We start from the raw sequence: 18221 nt of genomic DNA, 5'->3' as shown, positions 1-18221 counted from the left end.
ACCATGAAGGCGCGACTCTAGGGGGTGCCTAGGATGACCCTAGGGATACTGCTAGGGGAAAAATCTTCCGGCTGTCGTGCATGTGGTGCGGGTACAGCTGGTTGGAATGTACATGAACAACACATCTCGAAGAACAACAGTTACGAGAAGGTGAGTAACCATTTTTTCTGAGTCCCAGTCCAGTGCCTTAACCATAACATATAGAAAATCATCTTGATTCACCAGGCAATGGAAAGACGTAAAGGGAAGATTAGTGCTTTATCCCGCCAAACAGCAATCAGTCCCAAATAGTAGCTCACCAGTTAAAGCAGAATTTCTCAAAGGAAATTGGTCTCTTTCAAGTCCTATCCATTCCTTTGTTAATAATAGTACTAAGAGGTGCAAGTTTTCATGTAGCCACATGGGTATACAAACTTGCTAAGTGCCATAGAAGATTAATCCAGGTTCAGATATAAATCCTTATACAGAACTTACCATAATGTATCTGAAGTCTAAATCATTTGATCCAATGGGGGGGAAATTGTTCCTATGATAAATGCAATTCTTTACTCTGAAATAATTTTAGTCTTTTACTAACTATGAAATGAACGTCAAAACCATCCATGAGTCATTCTGTGAGTTGGAGTTCAGCAAGTCCTCTAGTGCTTGTTCACCAGATGGGAAATAAGCTCTTCAAAGCAAAGGATATTATTTATTTCTCCTGTTCTAAATTTTCCATATTTCCTAGGACAGAAACTGATTACCGGATTCAGTTTTAGGCTATGTCTGGACTGCTCCCAAGAAGTGTGTTTACAGCAAGAAAGCTAACTCGAGTTAGCTGTTATCTTGCTGTAGAAACCCACTTTTTTTGTCAATACATAACTCTCAATCATTTGGCAAACCTAGTAATACCTTGTGTATTCTGCACCAGATGTGAATAGTTTCATGTGAACATGAGCAACATCAGAAATCTTCAGTGAGGATGACATGCTTCTCCCAGACATCAGAAGTGTAGCCACATTAAACTTTTCTGTGATGCTCCAAAGCTCATTCCAAAACTGTCATAGCTAAGATGTATGCTGAAGAACAAAGTACACTTGAAAAGGAGAATCTATTATGCCTTTCATAACATGATTTTGAAATTTAGTTTGTTCCTCTCTGAGATTTTCAAAACCAATTCTTGTCCTTTTTCTTGTAGTGGTAGCTAATATATCCTTCCTCTTGTTTCTCAAGGAACACATCCCTGGCAAGTTTACTTCCTAGTTTCAGTAGTTTTCAGTATCATTAATGTATCAGAAGAATTTTAGTTAGCTAAATTTTACTCCCTCAGATTGCTAGTTGGCTGTCTCTATAGCAACAGAACAAAAATATTAGCAGCTGTTAGTGGTTCAGTCACTGGTGACAGGGTGATGGGTTTTTTAAAATTAGTACCTGACTAGGGTATGTCTACATTACAGCTGTGCCACTGTAGTGCTGTAATATAGACACTTTCCACATTGACAGAAGGGGTCTTTCTGCCAATGTAGTTAATTCACCTCTCTAAAAGGTGGTTGCTAGGTGGATGGAAGAATTCTTCCATTGACCTAATTGTGTCTACAGTGGTGGTTAGGTCAAACTAACTACATTGCAGAGGGCATGAAATACACATAGATCAATATGGATCTGCAGACGGCCAAAGACTTTGGTGCTGAGGTTCTGGGCTTCTGAGAAAGCTCTGGCCTTACTCCATAGTAGAGTTGATCCAGTGGAACCCTACTATGCTGGACTCCCCCAGAAATCCCTGTTAAGTGAGGGATTCCTACTATGATGGGTTCCTCCTGGGGTGCCACCTGGAAGTGGGGTACCACTGAGCCCACCTGGGCTTCCTTTCCACTGTACTGCTGTAACCAGCCTGCTAAGCCCTCTCCCAGGCTCTAGCACACATACAAGTAGGGACACACCCAGTTGCAGTACATACAGATGCTGAGATGGGGAGGCTACAACTGAAGAACTGCCCAGCTACTCAAGTGCACATCCCCCTCTGGAGTGTAAACCCAAAATTAGATCATCTTGCGCTGCATAAAGATATGCATAGTGTATGCTCATGAAATTCACCTCCTCCCTATGAAACAGCTTTTTGCCCCAAGTTATGAGTCCTACACACTGGTTTTAGACACAGCAAAAATAAGCTTAACTACAAAAGATAGATTTTAAGTGATTATAAGAGATAGCAAACAGATCACCTAGCAAACAAACAAAACATGCTAACTAAGATTAATATACTAAAGAAATGGGATATGAGTAGTGAATTCTCACCCTTAATGATGATTCAAGCAGGCTGCAGTGATTAAGGGGCCACCTGCACTTGCTTACAGCTTAAAAACCCCAGATGTTCCTTTCACAGGCTAAAAATCTCTTTAGCCTGGGTCCAGCACTTCCCCCACAGTTCAGTCCGTGTTCCTCAGGTGTTTCCAAGAGTCTCTTTGGGGCGTGGAGTCAGTGAAGAACCACGATGATGTTGCTCCCCTGGCTTAAATAGCTTTTGCGTAGGGTGGGAACCCTTTCTCTCAAAGCTTGGTTCCCACGCCAGTCAATGGAAAAGCATTGGTATTCCAAGATGGAATCCAGTACCAAGTGACCTTGTTACATGTCCCTGTAGTGCCACAGTAGTCATTGCTCATAGGCTGTTTGTAGCATCCTCAAGAAGACTTGAGGTGGGAGATAAACTTCTTCTAAGGCCTGTTGTTTTCCCGAATGGTTCATTAACTTGAATGGGCCCTTCCCAGCCAGCCATCTACACCGAGCATCTTTTGCCTAGTGGGCATTCCCCAGGTGTAAACACATTTGTAATACAGATATATAGTCTATATTCCTAACTTCAGATACATGCGTACAAATAGGATAATCATTTTCAGTAAATACCTTTCCAATGATATCTCACATGACTTATCTTGCATAAAATACATCAGAATTATGCCATAATCACACCATAATAATATCACACTGAAGAATATGGGGCGCAGCGTCACACCTACTATGGTAGGAGATTGTACATCTTCCCTGTGCTTCCTGGAGCTATTAGGAGGGATGATATGTATCTCATCGTTGGTCTATCTATGCCTACTGCCTTCTTGCTCCCTGGACTTGCAGAGAGTCTTCTATGGATGCAGAGGAAGGGGAGGATGTTGTCAGAGATGCAGCTGGACTCCTCCTCCTCTGCCTCCTTCCTCATAGGAGGGAAGAGATACACATGCTGATGATCCCCTCTATGCATGGCTCTTCACTATGTGTTCTTGCATATGCACAACGTGCCTTCGTTGGCACGTGACCAGGATTCATCACCGAATTTGATCCGCTGGTTGGATCATTAGCTTCCCCGGCCTTGGCCGGGTACTGACAGGGAGCGTGATGTGAACGCTGATTCCTGCCCCACACTGTGTGTTTAGACCCATTGATATCTATGGCCTATGTCAGGGTTTCTCAAACTTCATTTGCACTATTACCGGCTCCTGACAACAAAAATTACTACATGATCCCAGGCAGGGGGTCCCAAGCCCTGCCATGCTGGGGGATGGGGTGATGGGACGCAAAGCCGAAGCTTGAGGGCTTCAGCTCTGGGCAGGAGAGGTGGGGAGGGCTGTAACCTGAGCCCCAGTGTCCAGGGCTGAAGTCTGGGCCCTGTTACCCAGGACTGAAGCCCTCAGGCTTTGGCTTCAGTCCTGGGCGGTGGGGCTCAGACTTTGGCTTCAGCCTCAGGCCCCAGCAAGTCTAACGCCAGTCCTGGCAACCCCATTAAAACAGGGCACAACATACTTTGGGGTCCCAATCCATATTTGGAGAACCTCTGGCCTATGTTACGCATGAAATTATTGTAGGCCTACATGCAAATCTTATAACTATACACAAAAATGACCAGTGCGAATCATTACCAGATTTGCTCATGGAGTCAGAATAACTGTATGCACAAATTAGTCATGAAATATACATGGTTTTCCCACGATGCTTAGAAAATCAGCCCCTAAAATCTAGAGGACATTCTCCATTATGTATAACAATTTTAAGGTACCATGGATCAAATTTTGAGCATAATTACTTTGTAGTGTCCCTTTTATACAGAAGCAGCATCACACACTACTAAATGTTTTCTGGCTTTCCATGGTTTTATCATTGCATATCATGACCTTCACTGGTGAGCTTGTCAGCCAGAGATTAACAAGAAGATATTTCCTTCTATGCAGTTGCATGCAGAGCTGTGGCTGGGTACCGGATAAAATAAAATTAAAATGAGTAGCATCTTTGGGAGCTGAAATGAAGAAGAAGAAAAAAAGGAAAATGTCCTTAAGAGGCTATGTGAGACTTCCTGGGGGCAGGGAAGCAGCTGAGCCACAGTTAATCTGAAGGGATTTATAAGACTGAGAGTAAAGGCGCTTCTGTTAAAAATCTCACTGGTAATATGGAGCTTCCAAGGAAGATCTTGAGGCAAGCAGGGAAGGCACAGAAAAATCCTGTTGCTGTTAAATGAAGAGTCAGAAGATAATCCCTCTGAAACATATATGTGTACATGAACATATTAAATATCCTATTTTTAATTATTTTGCATTTTTTAAAGAGCAAATTACATAAATGTACACTGCATTTGAACACTGAATATCTGTGCACACAGAGTATCTAAATCTTGCTTCTTTCACAGCAATTTTACACCAGTGTGACAATAATGACTTCAATGGAATTACTCCCATTTTACATAGGGGTAAGTGAGATCAGAATCTGGCTTTTAGCTCTATAAACATTTCAGAAGTGATTAGTGATTTTGGGAGCCTCTGTGTTTGGGTGCCCATCAAGAGATGCATTAAAGAAATCTGTTCAGAAAGTACCCTCTGAAAACCAAACCACTTTAAAGACGTGTTAAGTTGGGCACCCAAAAATTGAGACCCTCAAAAACGTTAGTCACTCTTGAAAATTTAGACCTTAATATTTAGTGACCAACTGACATAACTGTATATTAGAGCTTGTTTAATAATTGTCAAATCTGTTAAAACATATCTTTAATCTGGACGCTTTTCCGATTAGGGACAATTGGCCTGATCCTCAGCTGCTGTAAACAGATGTAGCTCTATTATGAACTATGTCTATTCACACCAGCTATTCTAATGTGGTCCAATAACATTTTGCCTTCAAACAAAGAAGCATGGAGCAAACCTTGAGAGCTATCTTACCTGAAGATGACATATTATGTACAAACTCTGCATTCTGAATAGCTGGTAAGCTTGAGTGCAACTTAAAATAAGCCAAACACACTTGGAACAATATCCTATTTGAAAGAGTCGGTGCCCATTTTGGGGCCTGACTCTGATCTTTGTTAAAGGAGGAGTACTTGCACTGAAGTCAGTAGTATAACACCAGTGTGAATTCAAATTCAGGCCCTTTTTTATGTTTATTCTATAGTACCAGAGCAAGGCCATCAGCTCTTTGTGTATGGAATTATTTCTTGTTTCTTTTTCTTCAGGCTATCGTTAGACACAGAAGACTCAAAACTATGTTGATCTGTGAAAAATAAGATTACTCATTCTTAGAACCTGTATTCCTCCACTTCTTTAGCCAGATGTTATGTACTTTTAGATATATCAAATCATTCCCATGCTGAGATTGTGGATTTAAAGGAGAGTAATCAAAGATTTAAAAGCATTATATTTCTAGTTATTTACAACTTTGAGGGAAACAATATATTTTGCAATTCTTTGTCCTATCCATCCCTCTCCTACCCCGCCACTCTGCCCTCTTAACACCTCCTCCACACTACCTTTTTGAAAGTAAGTGTTCTTGGTGTCATTGAGCCATGCATTGTATTCCATTAACACAAAACATCACCCTTTGGATCATGATCCATAATTTGTGGTTTGTCAGGGAAAAAAGAAAATAAATAAAGCAAAAAAAAAAAAGTGGCAAGATTCTCAGGCTCTATTCAACTATTGTTTAAAAAAGACATTACAAGCTGTGAAAAAGCCCTCATATATTTGGTTTATGGTTTGAAATGTGAATTTAGTTCCTACAGGCTGGGATTGGAATTAATATAGGAACATTGTGCAGATTAACAAAACTCTTTTCTACCATCATCAGAAGATCCTATTATATGTTTAAGATTAGAAGACTGATAACCCTATGGGGAAAAGCAGGAATTAAAGGAATTCACTAAGGAAACTTCATGAGAAGCTGGGAAGATGGTTCTACTCCCCTTGACCCTATCATGCAAAGTGCTGAGCCTCGTCAACAGGCAGGGGGTTGTAGGGGTTCAGCAGTTTGCAGAATCAAATCCTTTAAGAGTCAAGAAGCTGGATCTGCTTTTACTCTTTAATCTCCCTTCTAATGCTTTTTTAAGAAGCCAAAACCCTGCTTGTTCTAGAAAAGTTTAAAAACATATTTGCTCCTGAGACCTAACCCTTTATACACGTATGCAGGTGTGTAGTCCATTGAAAAGTTATGTATCTGGGTAAGAATTTGCAAGGTTGGAGCAATGAATCACTTATCAGAGGTATGGAAATCAGAGTAGTTAGCAGGTGTCTGGACCTTACAGGTTAAAGCCTAGAACTGGGGCTATTTTGAAATCTATTTTTCTAAACTACAGTTAACACCTTTCCAAAAACTATGCTGTGCTTACCTGGTGGATAAGGTAAGGAGTGGATGAGGAACTGCTCATTTTCCTTGGAAATCTGATTATAGGAATTCAGTCTCAGAGTTGGGACTATTTTGGGGGGAGGGTTAAATTCTCATGAGACCCCTTTCACTTTTACACATATTTCGTATCTGTAGTCTCAGGTGCAGATGCCATTTTTAAAAAGGCTGCTTTTTTGTGTTTAGTTTCAACTGCAGCCCTATAAAAATAAAAGGGTCCAGTCAAGCCAGTGGCCAGGCCAACTGGCAGCGCTCAAAGAGAGCTATCTAAAGTGCAGAGGCATTGCAAAGAAAAGCATCCAGCCATGCCCTAACGCCACGCTAATTCAGTGTCCATGGGCCATGCTGCACCTTAGCCAAGGGTTAAAATAATCCCTGAAGCACTGACACGGGGGGATGAGGAGGTGCATTTTTAACATACCTGACTCCAGCAGCACTAGCCCTGAGCCATATCCAACCAGCCACTGGCAGGGCCTCTAGCAAGACGTTTGGGGCCCCGCGTCAGACTAAAACTGCCCCACGGGTTAAGAATCCAGAGAGAGCAGCAGGGCGGGGGCCGGAAGGTCTCCAACCCCTGCCCATGACTTGATGTGTAGCAGCGGGGGGCAGTTCCTCAGACCCTGCACGAAGGAGGGGTGGGGACTGCGCTGCAAACACTGTAGCAGTCTTCAACCCTGCTGCCTTCTCCTTCCCCCTCCCTGCTGGCCCTGGCCTTGACCCGGGCTCTGCTCTTCAGCTGCCCCCCGCAGCGCCCGCCCTGCACAATCAGGCACCTGCCCCACTCGCCCCCCCACACCGGGGCCCGCCTCCGCTGCCCGCCGCCTCCCGCCCAGCCGGGCTCCTGAGGGCCCGGCCCCGCCCTGCCCTGCCCGCGCGGCCCCGCGGCAGCCCCCCGGCGGGGAAGCCGCAGCCGCCTTCCCTCGGCAGATGGCAGTCACGGCTCGCTGCGCGGGCTGCCCGGCTCCGCGCCCCGCCGGGCTCGGCGCTGCCTACTGGCGGAGGGGCTGGTGCTCTGCGGCTGCCGGCGGAGCCGCGGCAGGGTGGGGCGGAGGGGGGCGCGGAGCCTTCCCCCGGGATGGAGCTGCCCGGTGCCAGCCGCGCTTGGCCGCAGACAGCCCCGGCTGCTCCTCCTCCGGCGCCCCCGCCCCCCTCCCCGCCCCAGACCCCTCGGCTGCTGCGGGCCAGGGGCTGCCACATCGCCCGGCCTCCCCACTTCCCTCGCCCGCCCCAGCCCACCACCCCCCCCGGTCCGCCTTCTCCCTCCCCCCGCCACCCTCGCTGCTGACGTCTGGGTCTGCCCGTCTGAAAACTCCGCGCCGCGGCGGATGCGGCGGCTTTCAGGGGCTCGGCAGCCGCGGCGAAGATGGTGGCGGCGCCCTGCGCTCGCAGGCTGGCCCGGCGCTCGCACTCGGCGCTCATCGCGGCGCTCACCGTGCTGCTCCTGCAGACCCTGGTGGTGTGGAATTTCAGCAGCCTGGACTCCGGCGAGGGGCAGCGGGCCGGCGGCGGCCGGGAGAAGCGGGACCGGGGCGGCGGCGGCGGCGAGAGCAGCGACCACCGGGCGCATCAGCACCGCAGAGGACCTGCTGCATTCCACAGCAAGGCGCTGGTAGGTGCTGCCGCCCCCTCCGTTCGCAGCCAGCCCTGGCACGGGGGGGACCCGAAGGCTGCAGCGCGCCCCGGTCTCCCCTTTGCACTTGGCCCGCTCGGCGGCGGTGTAATTAATCGACTCTTCTGAGCAGGGTCGGGTTGGCCCCTTGCAAGTCTGCAAGAGGCATTCGGGCAGCTTCTTGCCTCTGCGGCCAGCTGCCTTATCGGGGGGGCTGGGGGAGAGGGGGATGGGGGGCGATATGAATTTCCAGAACACCAGGGCTCCTTGGACCGGGGGTAGTAGAGGCGGGAGTGTGAGAGAGAAAATCTGCTGGAGGCTTTTAAAGTGCAGTCGGGAGAGAAAGGCAAGAAGTTCTGCGGATGGGCGCAGGGTGGTTTTCGTGATCCGTGCATGCGCTGTAAGTGCAGTTAGGAGGCACGGGCAGGTAACTGACTGAGAAGATCCAGCCTGGAGCCGCTCTGAAAACTTTGAAAGAGGATGCTCCTCTGCCGCAGTCGTCGCTTGAACCTCGGCAATTGGGGTGGGAGGTGGGGAGGGGGAGTCCTGCAAAGTTAGAACGGGATGGGACCGATTTTGTTGTAATTTCTCCGCTGGCCAGTAAGGCTCCCACCCCCAACCTTTGGAAGTAGCCCTGCTTCAGATGGCACGATCTAGGCACAGAAAACCTCCTTGGCGCTAGACAGTGCTGGGGTTGTTCAGAACAGTCCGTGGAGGTGCATATTATTTATACATCATTACAGTGATGTATTTGTTTTAATCATTCTTTCCCTCCCCCATCTACACCCTGCATGCCTGCAAATCTGCTTTCGAAGGATTTCAGTCGTGGGAATGGGACTGTGCTTGTTGATTGCGCATCGTTTCATGTTCATGAGGGTTCTTGCGCGCCGGCTGGGCGCTGCTGTGGGAATGGCTTGTTGTATTCATAGACTTGTCACTCACGTTTCCTGTGGCGTGAAAGTGACAAAGGAGCAGACAGCGCTGCAGTGGCGTTTTCTACTCCCTTGGCTGCTGGCAGCAGCAGACACAGACCTACTAGACGCCACTTTCCCATCATGTCACTCCTTTCTAGGAATGGAGACTGTAACATTGTTAACCCCCACCCCTTCTCCCCACAGCTTGGTTCTCTCCACCTCATATCTTGACTCTGCTCTTGCTCTTCACTCTAGAGCCCTTCACCTTGGAGTACAGCTTTCCTATCCTATGGAAGAAAGTGATGTAGCTGTTGAGTGTCTCTCTCCTCTTAGGGACTGAACCAGGCTCACAAGAATTCTCCCAAAAGAAAGTGAACAAACAGCAGGGGACCTAGTTATAAAACAGCAACAAAGGAAAATGCTTTAATGGGATCTTCTATTATTAGAAGTCCTCCTCTGAGACTTAATTATATTTTGAAATGTATCATTTTCTGAATCTTCCAAACTTCAGTCTGGTGTAGTTATCTCACTGATACATTCTTGTGGCCTTTATTATGCTGCTTTTTTGCATCTGAAAAACACACAGACACTATTCTTGATTGCACAACTGTATCAGGTACAGCAGGCAACCAGTGGTGAAATTTAATGCAATAATTTATTAGCCCACTAAGAAGTCAATTATTTCTTTTTTGCATACTCTCAAATGTTTATTTAAATTGCTTGAGTCTGAACCATTGTATTTTCACAAAAGTAATTAGAAATTAAAAAACTTATATTTCTGGATTGCAAACAGGCAAGTAATGGTATAGTATGGTATTTGCTATAATGGTATGGTATTAATTTCCAAAGAAATTAATATGAAGCCCAAAATGTATTTCACTATGTATAAATGGTATTTAGCATTCTGTAGTTCAAGACAATCTTCCTTTGTTTATGAGCTTTGCTTTAATAGATGTCTATGTAAATCTGATTTAGGGAAATTTTGCGTTGTCCCTTTTCAGATGTGCAATTCACTCTGTATTTATTTCTATCTCTATACATCCTAAGAGAGAAAGCAAGAGTCTAGGCTTAGATATGACTTCATAGATGACTGTGCTTGTCCCAACCACAAGTCTGTTTTATGAAATCATCTCCTGTAATAAGAATAGATTAATGTTCTGTTGCTAAAATTCAGGGACGGTCTTCTGGAAGATTGCATACACTGTACCAGTGTGTGTGTGTGTGTGGAGCTTTTTCAGCTTCCAAATAAAATAATCTAAAATTCCTGCTTACTAAAATTAGCTTTTCTCTTGCTTTATTTTTACAGTCTTCTCACTTAATGACTTGTGTTCTGAAATTTTACATATCAAACTTTGCCATCTTTCTCCTAGTATTCTGCCCTCTGCTCTCTTTTTCCATTGATGTCACTCTTTTCAGACCTCATTTTTTCTCAAGCTGTTTCTCCCATCCCCCCCAGTCTTATATTTAGTTGTTGTCACATAGGGATTTATTTATTAAAGCAAAGTCACAGCTCTGACTTCTTTCAGGCCCAGGAATCAACCTGAAACAAGTTTGCATCCATCTGCCCCTGGTATAACCAAAGGAATGGGGCAGGCTCTTCCTGAGGTCCTGTGGAGAAAATGTCTGTTATGAGCTCTGAACTGCAAGGGGCCCTAAGACCATCATGTATTGGAACATGAAAGGATAAGGCTGTGAAGCCTACGGAAAAGCTCACAAGGTTTTCTTGAAAATACAGCATTATGAGCCGCCCTACAGCTTTTGCTACTAAAAGTGAAGAAGATAATGTGCTGTCACTCAAAATGCTGAAGTCCTGAAATATTGGCTGTGTGATGCTCACAGTATTAAAACAGATATTTCAGTGCTTCTTACATCATTTGTGGATATGCGTATTTAGAATAATATTTTTATGCTGGTGATTAGCAGTCATTCCTTTATACGTTTGCTTTCACTAAGGATGTAAATACTGAGTGATCTGGCTCCTTTTGAATCTGTTTTAGATAACATGCTGCGTAAACACGTTTTATGAACTTATTGTTTTTACACTTGCTACAGCCTGGTCTACTCTTAAAAATTAGATCGATCTAAGTACATTGCAGGGCTGTGAAAAATTTTGCATCTTGAGCACCGTAGTTAGGTCAATTTAACCCCGAGTGTAGATGCAGCTAGGTTGATAGAAAAATTCTTCTGTCGACCTACTTACCACCTCTTGGAGAGGTGGATTAACTGCATCAATGGAAAAACCCCTTCTGTTGATGTAGGAGCTGTCCACATTACAGTGACACAGATGCCGCTGTGCTGGTGTAGCATAGACAAACCCTAAGTAACCAGTGGGTGTCACACTAAGCTATGCCACAGTATCTTAAATGTGTTCTGAACCAAACAATAATGTTGCTGTATATAAACAATTTACAGATGCTGTGTGTGGATAGATGATTTGGCAACACTTCTTAAGGATGATTTCACAACACTTGTGGCTTTGCTTAAACTGCACCCCTCAGAGTGGTGACCATCTTTACACTTACTTAATCGGAGTAAACACACCCACTAAGCATCCATTTGATGGAGCACAAATTGGATTTTTTGCAAATTTCTGGTAGAAATCAAACTAAGTATGAAAGCTAAAGAGCTCTGCTTAATATTCTGTCAACCCCTTTGAAGTTCGTAGGCTAAATTAGCAAAATACTGACCTACAACTGTCTTTTCCACAGATACATTTTGCATCTCAGTGACAGGCGCATGACTGTCTTTATATTTAGGGGGCTCTACATTTGCTTATGTCAGATACGAAATGTTAGCAAGAAAGTTTTAAGCAACATAGGGCCTGATTCTGATCCACACAGTATCTTAACCGTATTAAGCTCTCTGGATCCCCAGAGACCACAAGCGACTGCTGGGCAGAGTGAAAATGCGCTGGGCCGATTGCATGACAAAACTCTTTGGCCAGAAATGGAAAGAACGTGTTTGTAACAAAATAGAATGGTGTGGCGTCAACTTGCGTTTGTGGAGGGACAGACGAGGACAAGCCAGACAAGGGGGACAAAGGTGAAGGTCAATGGAGTTATACCAGTATAAAATCTGTGTGGGAGAAAACTCCAGCCCATAATTTCTGGTGCTCAGTTTCTATGTTAAAACACAATTTATGTACTGCCTGAGCTGGTTTAGGTTTTCCTTTTCAGCCTAAATTTCCCATAGTGTGCATTTATCAAATTTGTTATAGGATATTTTCAAAAGTTGGCTGGCCTGAGTACAGTAGCTCCATTATATCCAAACCCCAACTCTAGGGCTTAACCATTTCAAGAAGATTTTCACACAAAGTACTTTATTCAAAGTACTATATATCCTCTCTGTTTATTTTTTTTTTCAGTTTAGTCATAAGAGCACATAATGCAGTTTGTTCTAGAGTATTTTAGTATTCATTCAGTCTGTTAACTGGGCGCTAGTGTTAAAATACTCATTGGTCTGCCCAAAGGGAAGAACTGAATGTCTCCATCTGTGTGAAATAGTGGATATGTTGATCACTTTTTCCTTCCTCCAGGAGAGTCCATAATCATATTAAAAATATCTCTAGACTTTTTTTTAGCAAGGGCCACTTGTACTTTAGATCCATTTATTTTAACTAATATTTGATCATGTGGTCTGCAACCAACTTATTTTCTAATGTTTGCATAGAAAATATTTTGGACATTGGCTGAAGGTGGAACTTCCAAAAGCTCTGTCCAAATATTGCCACATATGGCTAAAATCCTTATTTTTAATTTTCCCTCCTGTTTTTGCTCCTGATCAGTGTGCAGAAATATGTACAAGTATTAAAGAATGGCATTTCTTTTATTGTATTGAATCAAACACTAAGAAGTAAATAGTGTGGGGTTTTGGTAATCTACTTCTGTAGGAAAAGAAACAATTTTTGAACCAAGTGTTTAAGGGGTATTTAGATTTATTCTAAATGCCATCAGATACATATAATAAGCAATTTCACTTGCAAAATGAAAAAAAAAAACTGCATTATAGTAAAAATGTTACCATTGTACCTGGTATAATTAAATGCAAGCTTCCAACTTGGCATAAAGAAATAATTTTGAATCGAGCTATTCTGCAAGTGAAAAAATTTACTGTGCTGGATTCCCTGGCCAGCTACAGCTGCAGTTTTCATTACTCATAAGCCAGTTTCCTGCTGTTGTTCACGTTTAATTAAACTGTATTATGGATGTCTTTAAAGAAGTATGAATATCAGTAACATTGACTTAAGTGGGTACTTGTAACAATATCTCTCTCTTTTTTTTTTTTTTTTTTACATTCATTCAGGGCTATTTACAGAAGCTATATGCACTCAGCAAAAAAAAAAAAAAAGTATAGTAATTGATACCAAACAATAATTATGCTACTGTCTGAGAAAGTGTTGATTTTATTTAAAGGTATTATCTTTGAAAGGCACCGCAAAAGCTTTTGCAGGAACGGAGTAAGTGTAATGTTTTATTCAGAATTTTTACATTCAGCTTGGTACTGGTGGTGGCAATGTCTTGTTGATGGGTATTCTGTGTTATGAGCCTTAAGGAAGGAAAGGAGTGCAAATCTCAGCCTTGGGGCTGGTGCTGATGAGATGAATATGACAGGGGAACTTCTGCTATAATTTTAGCTCCCACTCAGTGTTGCAGTGACGTGCAGTTATGCATTGCAGTGGATGCACTCGCATTACCCAGCTGTGGCCTCTTCCCCGGAACCAGTTTATTGAAAGCAACTGATGTGGGCTGCATGGCTGTCTTTAATGTCATGTGTCATACAGCCCCATTGGGTTTTCATTCTTGTGTATAAAATAGTAAAGTAAAAATGCCAGCACTTTGTTAATATGTCAGTGTGGTGAAATATAACTGTTGCCTGGCGGTGTGTTATACTGTAGGATCAAAGCATTTCTTGAACCATTAGTCTGAAATGCTGAATATCCATATTTAAGAAATTGTATGAGAACACCCTGCTGGCAGCAGCCTTCTCCCTTATATACTGGGGGGGATGGTGTGGGATTTTGTTTTGAGCACCTTTGCTGATCACCTCAATAGTAGCATGTGAGATGAGAGGGCATTTCTTAGGTAGGTCGTTTCCAAGACATTTAGGCCTATATAAGTTAATACTAACACCTTAAATGCCACACAGAAACCAACAGGCAGCTGGTACAGATTACTATAGAGCACTGGTGCAATATAATTATGGTGAGATACCTTGCTTAACAAGTGAGTTGCTGCATTCTGCACCAACTGTAGTTTCTAAATGGGTTTAAAGTGTCCCCCCAAGTAGGGTGCAATGGCAGCAAGGTCCTTATTTGAGAGAGAAGACCCCCCACCCCATTTTTATCTGGGCAGGAGATGGGTATCAAGATGCTGCTGAAAGATGATCAGACAACAATAACTGGAAATTTACCACAGGGCCAAGTTGCAAACATGAGTTAAAAAAGAAAGATAGAGATGTTTATTTGCACCATATCTTCTGGATTTTTCCCCAAACCTCAGCTGCTCTTTGCGTTTCTTGAATCAGAATTGAGCCTCAGGCAGCTCAGTATCATGCATGCCCCAAGCTTAGTCAGGTACTGGGGAAACTGCTTCACTGTATCATCTGTGTCTTAAGAGAGAGCGAAACAAAGCTGGTGAGGACGGTGCTACCCATCTCTGTTCAGTAGCCCTTCTAGTGACCTCATGTACACGTTGAACTAGATGGAGGAGAAGTCGGAACCCCACTCAACTCGACATGAGAGATCGCAGTAGAGGAACAATCAGCCAACACTACACTTTGGGATTTCAGCCCATTTTACTTCCCCTAAAGTCTACAGGCATGTCCACAACAGTGGTTCCACAGGTAGTTAATAGGTGTAATAATATTGCTGCAGATTCTTGATCTTAATCTGTCACTAGGAGGAGACAGTCAGCCAATGGAACTAGCGCACAGTTGTAATGTATGCTATAGAGTTAGACTAAAACTTTGACATATAATAATAATGAAGCTAGAATTAAAATACAATTTATTTAAATGAACAAAAAACAAGATTTCCAGTAATGACAGCTAAACCACTCTTATTCATCCCTTTGTGCCAAGGGTGTTAAAACAGAGTGAATTTACATATAATATATGTTGCAATGTAGGGAGCTAGAATGTTCCCTTCTCCCTTTCGTCCCGGATGCTAATGCAGTAAAATAGCCATGTAGACATTGCTTTGCTGTAGTGACTTGAACTAGAACTTGGAACTCATGCCTCTGGGATGAGTGGGCTTGAAGGCCTGACCCAGAACATCAAAGCAATGTTTACACAGCTATTTTTGCGCACTAGCACGAGCCCCACTAGCACAAGTATGTGGACCTGGGCTGGGAGGCGCTATCCCAGATACAACATAGAGATATCCTCTGTGTGCTTTGCCTACTTAGGGATAATACAGCCCTGTGAATTCCAGTTCTGAAATGTGCCTTTCGATACAGCTGGGGGAGAAAAGCAAAAACTACCAAAGCAATGGTTTTCCTGACTACTTTAGGTCTAAAAAGCTTGAATGAGCTTGAATGTGACCTGCACATTTTTCTGCTAAATTTCAGCCTGATGTAAATTAAGCACCAGATCCTGTGACCCCTCACCCATGTGAGCACACCTGTTGATTCCAGTGGGACAGCTCACCTGAATAGGGGTTAGTAGGATCAGCCCTGTGTAAACAAGGGGGCCTCCCCCCAGGCACCTCCTCGGGGCAGCCCTGCAAATGGCTCTTGCCTCAGTTTCCCTCCTCAGTTCACACATTAAGTCTAATACAAGCATAGAATTATAGAACCATAGGATTGGAAGGGATCTCAAGAGGTCCTATAGTCCAGTCCCCTGCATTCATGGCATGTCCTCAAGTCTTACCATCCTGACAGCCAACCCAGCCCTTTCTTCTTAGGCACAAACCTGCTCTTCCTAGAGAGCATTCTCACAGCTTCTCTGCTGGGAGCCTCTCCTGGTTCTTCCAGGCCTAGATCCCCAGCAAGAGGACACTAGCAGGTAAGCCTCTCAGCTGCTCCCCTCCTTTCAGGTCTCTGGCTCTTGATTCTGGCTCAAAGCCAGCAGACATTTCCCTCTGTTGCTATTTCCTGCCTTCAGTCAGTCCTGGCTGTCTGGCTGGAGGACATCAATCATTCTTTCTGACTGAAGCAGTCTGCTCCTGCCGCTCTTAACTCAGTCGCAGGCTTCTGATACCTTCCCAGATGCCTCCCTGCCCTCTCAATTGGCCACCTGGCCTGGAACAGGAGCACTCAGCCCTGTTTCTTTTAGTGGGCCTGCTCCCCTATTGCCCCGACATGGCAGAATTATAAATTTCCTAAAGAATGGGTCCATAATGAAAATACTGACTTGGCCATTAACTACAGCTTCACTAGTTATCACAAGGATAATAGCACCAAAGTACAACTTTAATAACAATTCAAAAGGGCAGTGGAGACAACTAATCATTTTATAATGAGAAAGGAGGAAAACAATACATTTAGAGGCAGAGAACTGCATAATCATTTTACAAAGCTTTAGCACTTAACAAGGCACATGTTAATAAAACAAACACATCTTTTCAGTAACAGGGAACTAATGTATGCATTATTTAAGAACAGTAGTAGAGCCAGATTAAATTGATGGACTCTTGTAGTAGTGATCTCATTAAGCATCTTTTCTGTAGGGATCTGCGAAATGGATTTTTATTAATTGGGGTTGTCAAGGGAATTCTTTTTCAGGCCATTGATTATTTTTTATTATGTGATAGGTCTTTGCAGATGTTCCCTTTGAAATAAAAGCCTCTTTGTGTTCTTGTTTTACCAGGGAGAACCAGTTGTTGTAAAGGAGACATATACAAATCCCATTTACTTGTCATCAGGTATTGCAAATGGCTACTTTACAGTACAGTATAAAATACCCTCATTACCTGTCATTTTTGGGGGCTATATTGAGAAATATTTTTCAAAATGTTTTTCCCTTTCTGTTTTGAAAGTGCAGATTTCAGATCCATCTTAATAGTGGTAGTTATTGAGCTGTTAGATAAGATTAGATAAAAGCAAGAACTAAGCATAATTTGCAGGTATAGTCACACACTGATTTTGAGGATGAATTTGAATCAGAATTGCTTCTGATTTTCTTTCTGTAGTTAGAGTTCGATCCTGCAGACATCAGAGTCCAGGGGAATTTTGTCTTAATTTTAGTCTTGGCAGGAGGATCAAGTCTTTACTTGTGTATTTTTCCCCCCAGTTTTTCTTACTGTTTGTCTAACTTGCTTAGTCATAGCTCACTGGAGATTGGTGGTATGAGATGTAAACGTGACACTCATGAAAAGTTATTTACAAGATACATTAGTTAGTAGTTCTACACTTAACCAATGTAGATGAACTCACTGGTTCTGAGAGAGCCCTGCTTTGTGTCCCTGTTTCTTTTCCTGCTTGAAAATAATCTGTAATGGAAATCCTTCAGATCTAAACCTCATTACTTAAAATGTTAAAATACTGCTAATGCCAAATAACAAGCAACCTAATTTTTGCCAAAACAGAGAATACTTACAATGGGTAAAATTTTCAAAAGTGCCTGCATCTCATTCACAGGCACTTAGACTCCTAAGTCCCTTTTAGGCTTTGACACTGCACCACAGAATGCTGTAGTGAAAAGAAGAGTGTTAGAGCATGGGACGAGGAGTCAGAGCCCTGGATTCTGTTCTCATGTCTACCAGTAAATTTTTGTCTCATCTTCAGTAAGGCATTTACAGCCTCATTTTCAAAAGAGGAACCTAATTTTGGATATTTCAATTTTTGAGTGCTCAGCTTTAGACACTTTGTGTCTGATTTTTCAAAAGAGCTGAGTACTTGCGATTCCCATGGTTTATATATTGGAGTTCTGAGTGCTCAGGCTCAAAGTGTCTCAGGTGGGCCACCCAAAAACAATGGTCACACTTGGAAATTTTAGCTTTAACTTTCTGTGCATCAGTTTCCCCATCTGTAAAATGAGTAGACTCAAGCTTACTGACCTCACAGAAGCGTTGTGGATCTCAACTAATTACTACTTGTAAAATGCTTAGAAATCTTCAGATAAGTCTGAGCCAG

General features: G+C 43.4%; 1 protein-coding gene across 1 annotated transcript in view; it reads left to right on the top strand.

Moving 5' to 3' along the window:
- The first annotated feature begins 7612 nt into the window (after nucleotides 1-7612).
- The window catches only part of XYLT1 (xylosyltransferase 1), a 320557-nt gene continuing 309948 nt past the window's right edge, over nucleotides 7613-18221 (top strand). Inside the window, exon 1 of the mRNA XM_073362329.1 lies at nucleotides 7613-8236. Coding sequence (XP_073218430.1) covers nucleotides 7991-8236 — 246 coding nt within the window. The 5' untranslated portion in view covers nucleotides 7613-7990. The remainder of the gene's footprint in view (nucleotides 8237-18221) is intronic.

The sequence above is a fragment of the Lepidochelys kempii genome, chromosome 10 (assembly GCF_965140285.1).
Source record: "Lepidochelys kempii isolate rLepKem1 chromosome 10, rLepKem1.hap1, whole genome shotgun sequence".
Taxonomy (NCBI): Eukaryota; Metazoa; Chordata; order Testudines; family Cheloniidae; genus Lepidochelys; species Lepidochelys kempii.
Note: the sequence above shows the minus strand (reverse complement) of the source record. Positions and strands in the feature narration are given on the sequence as shown.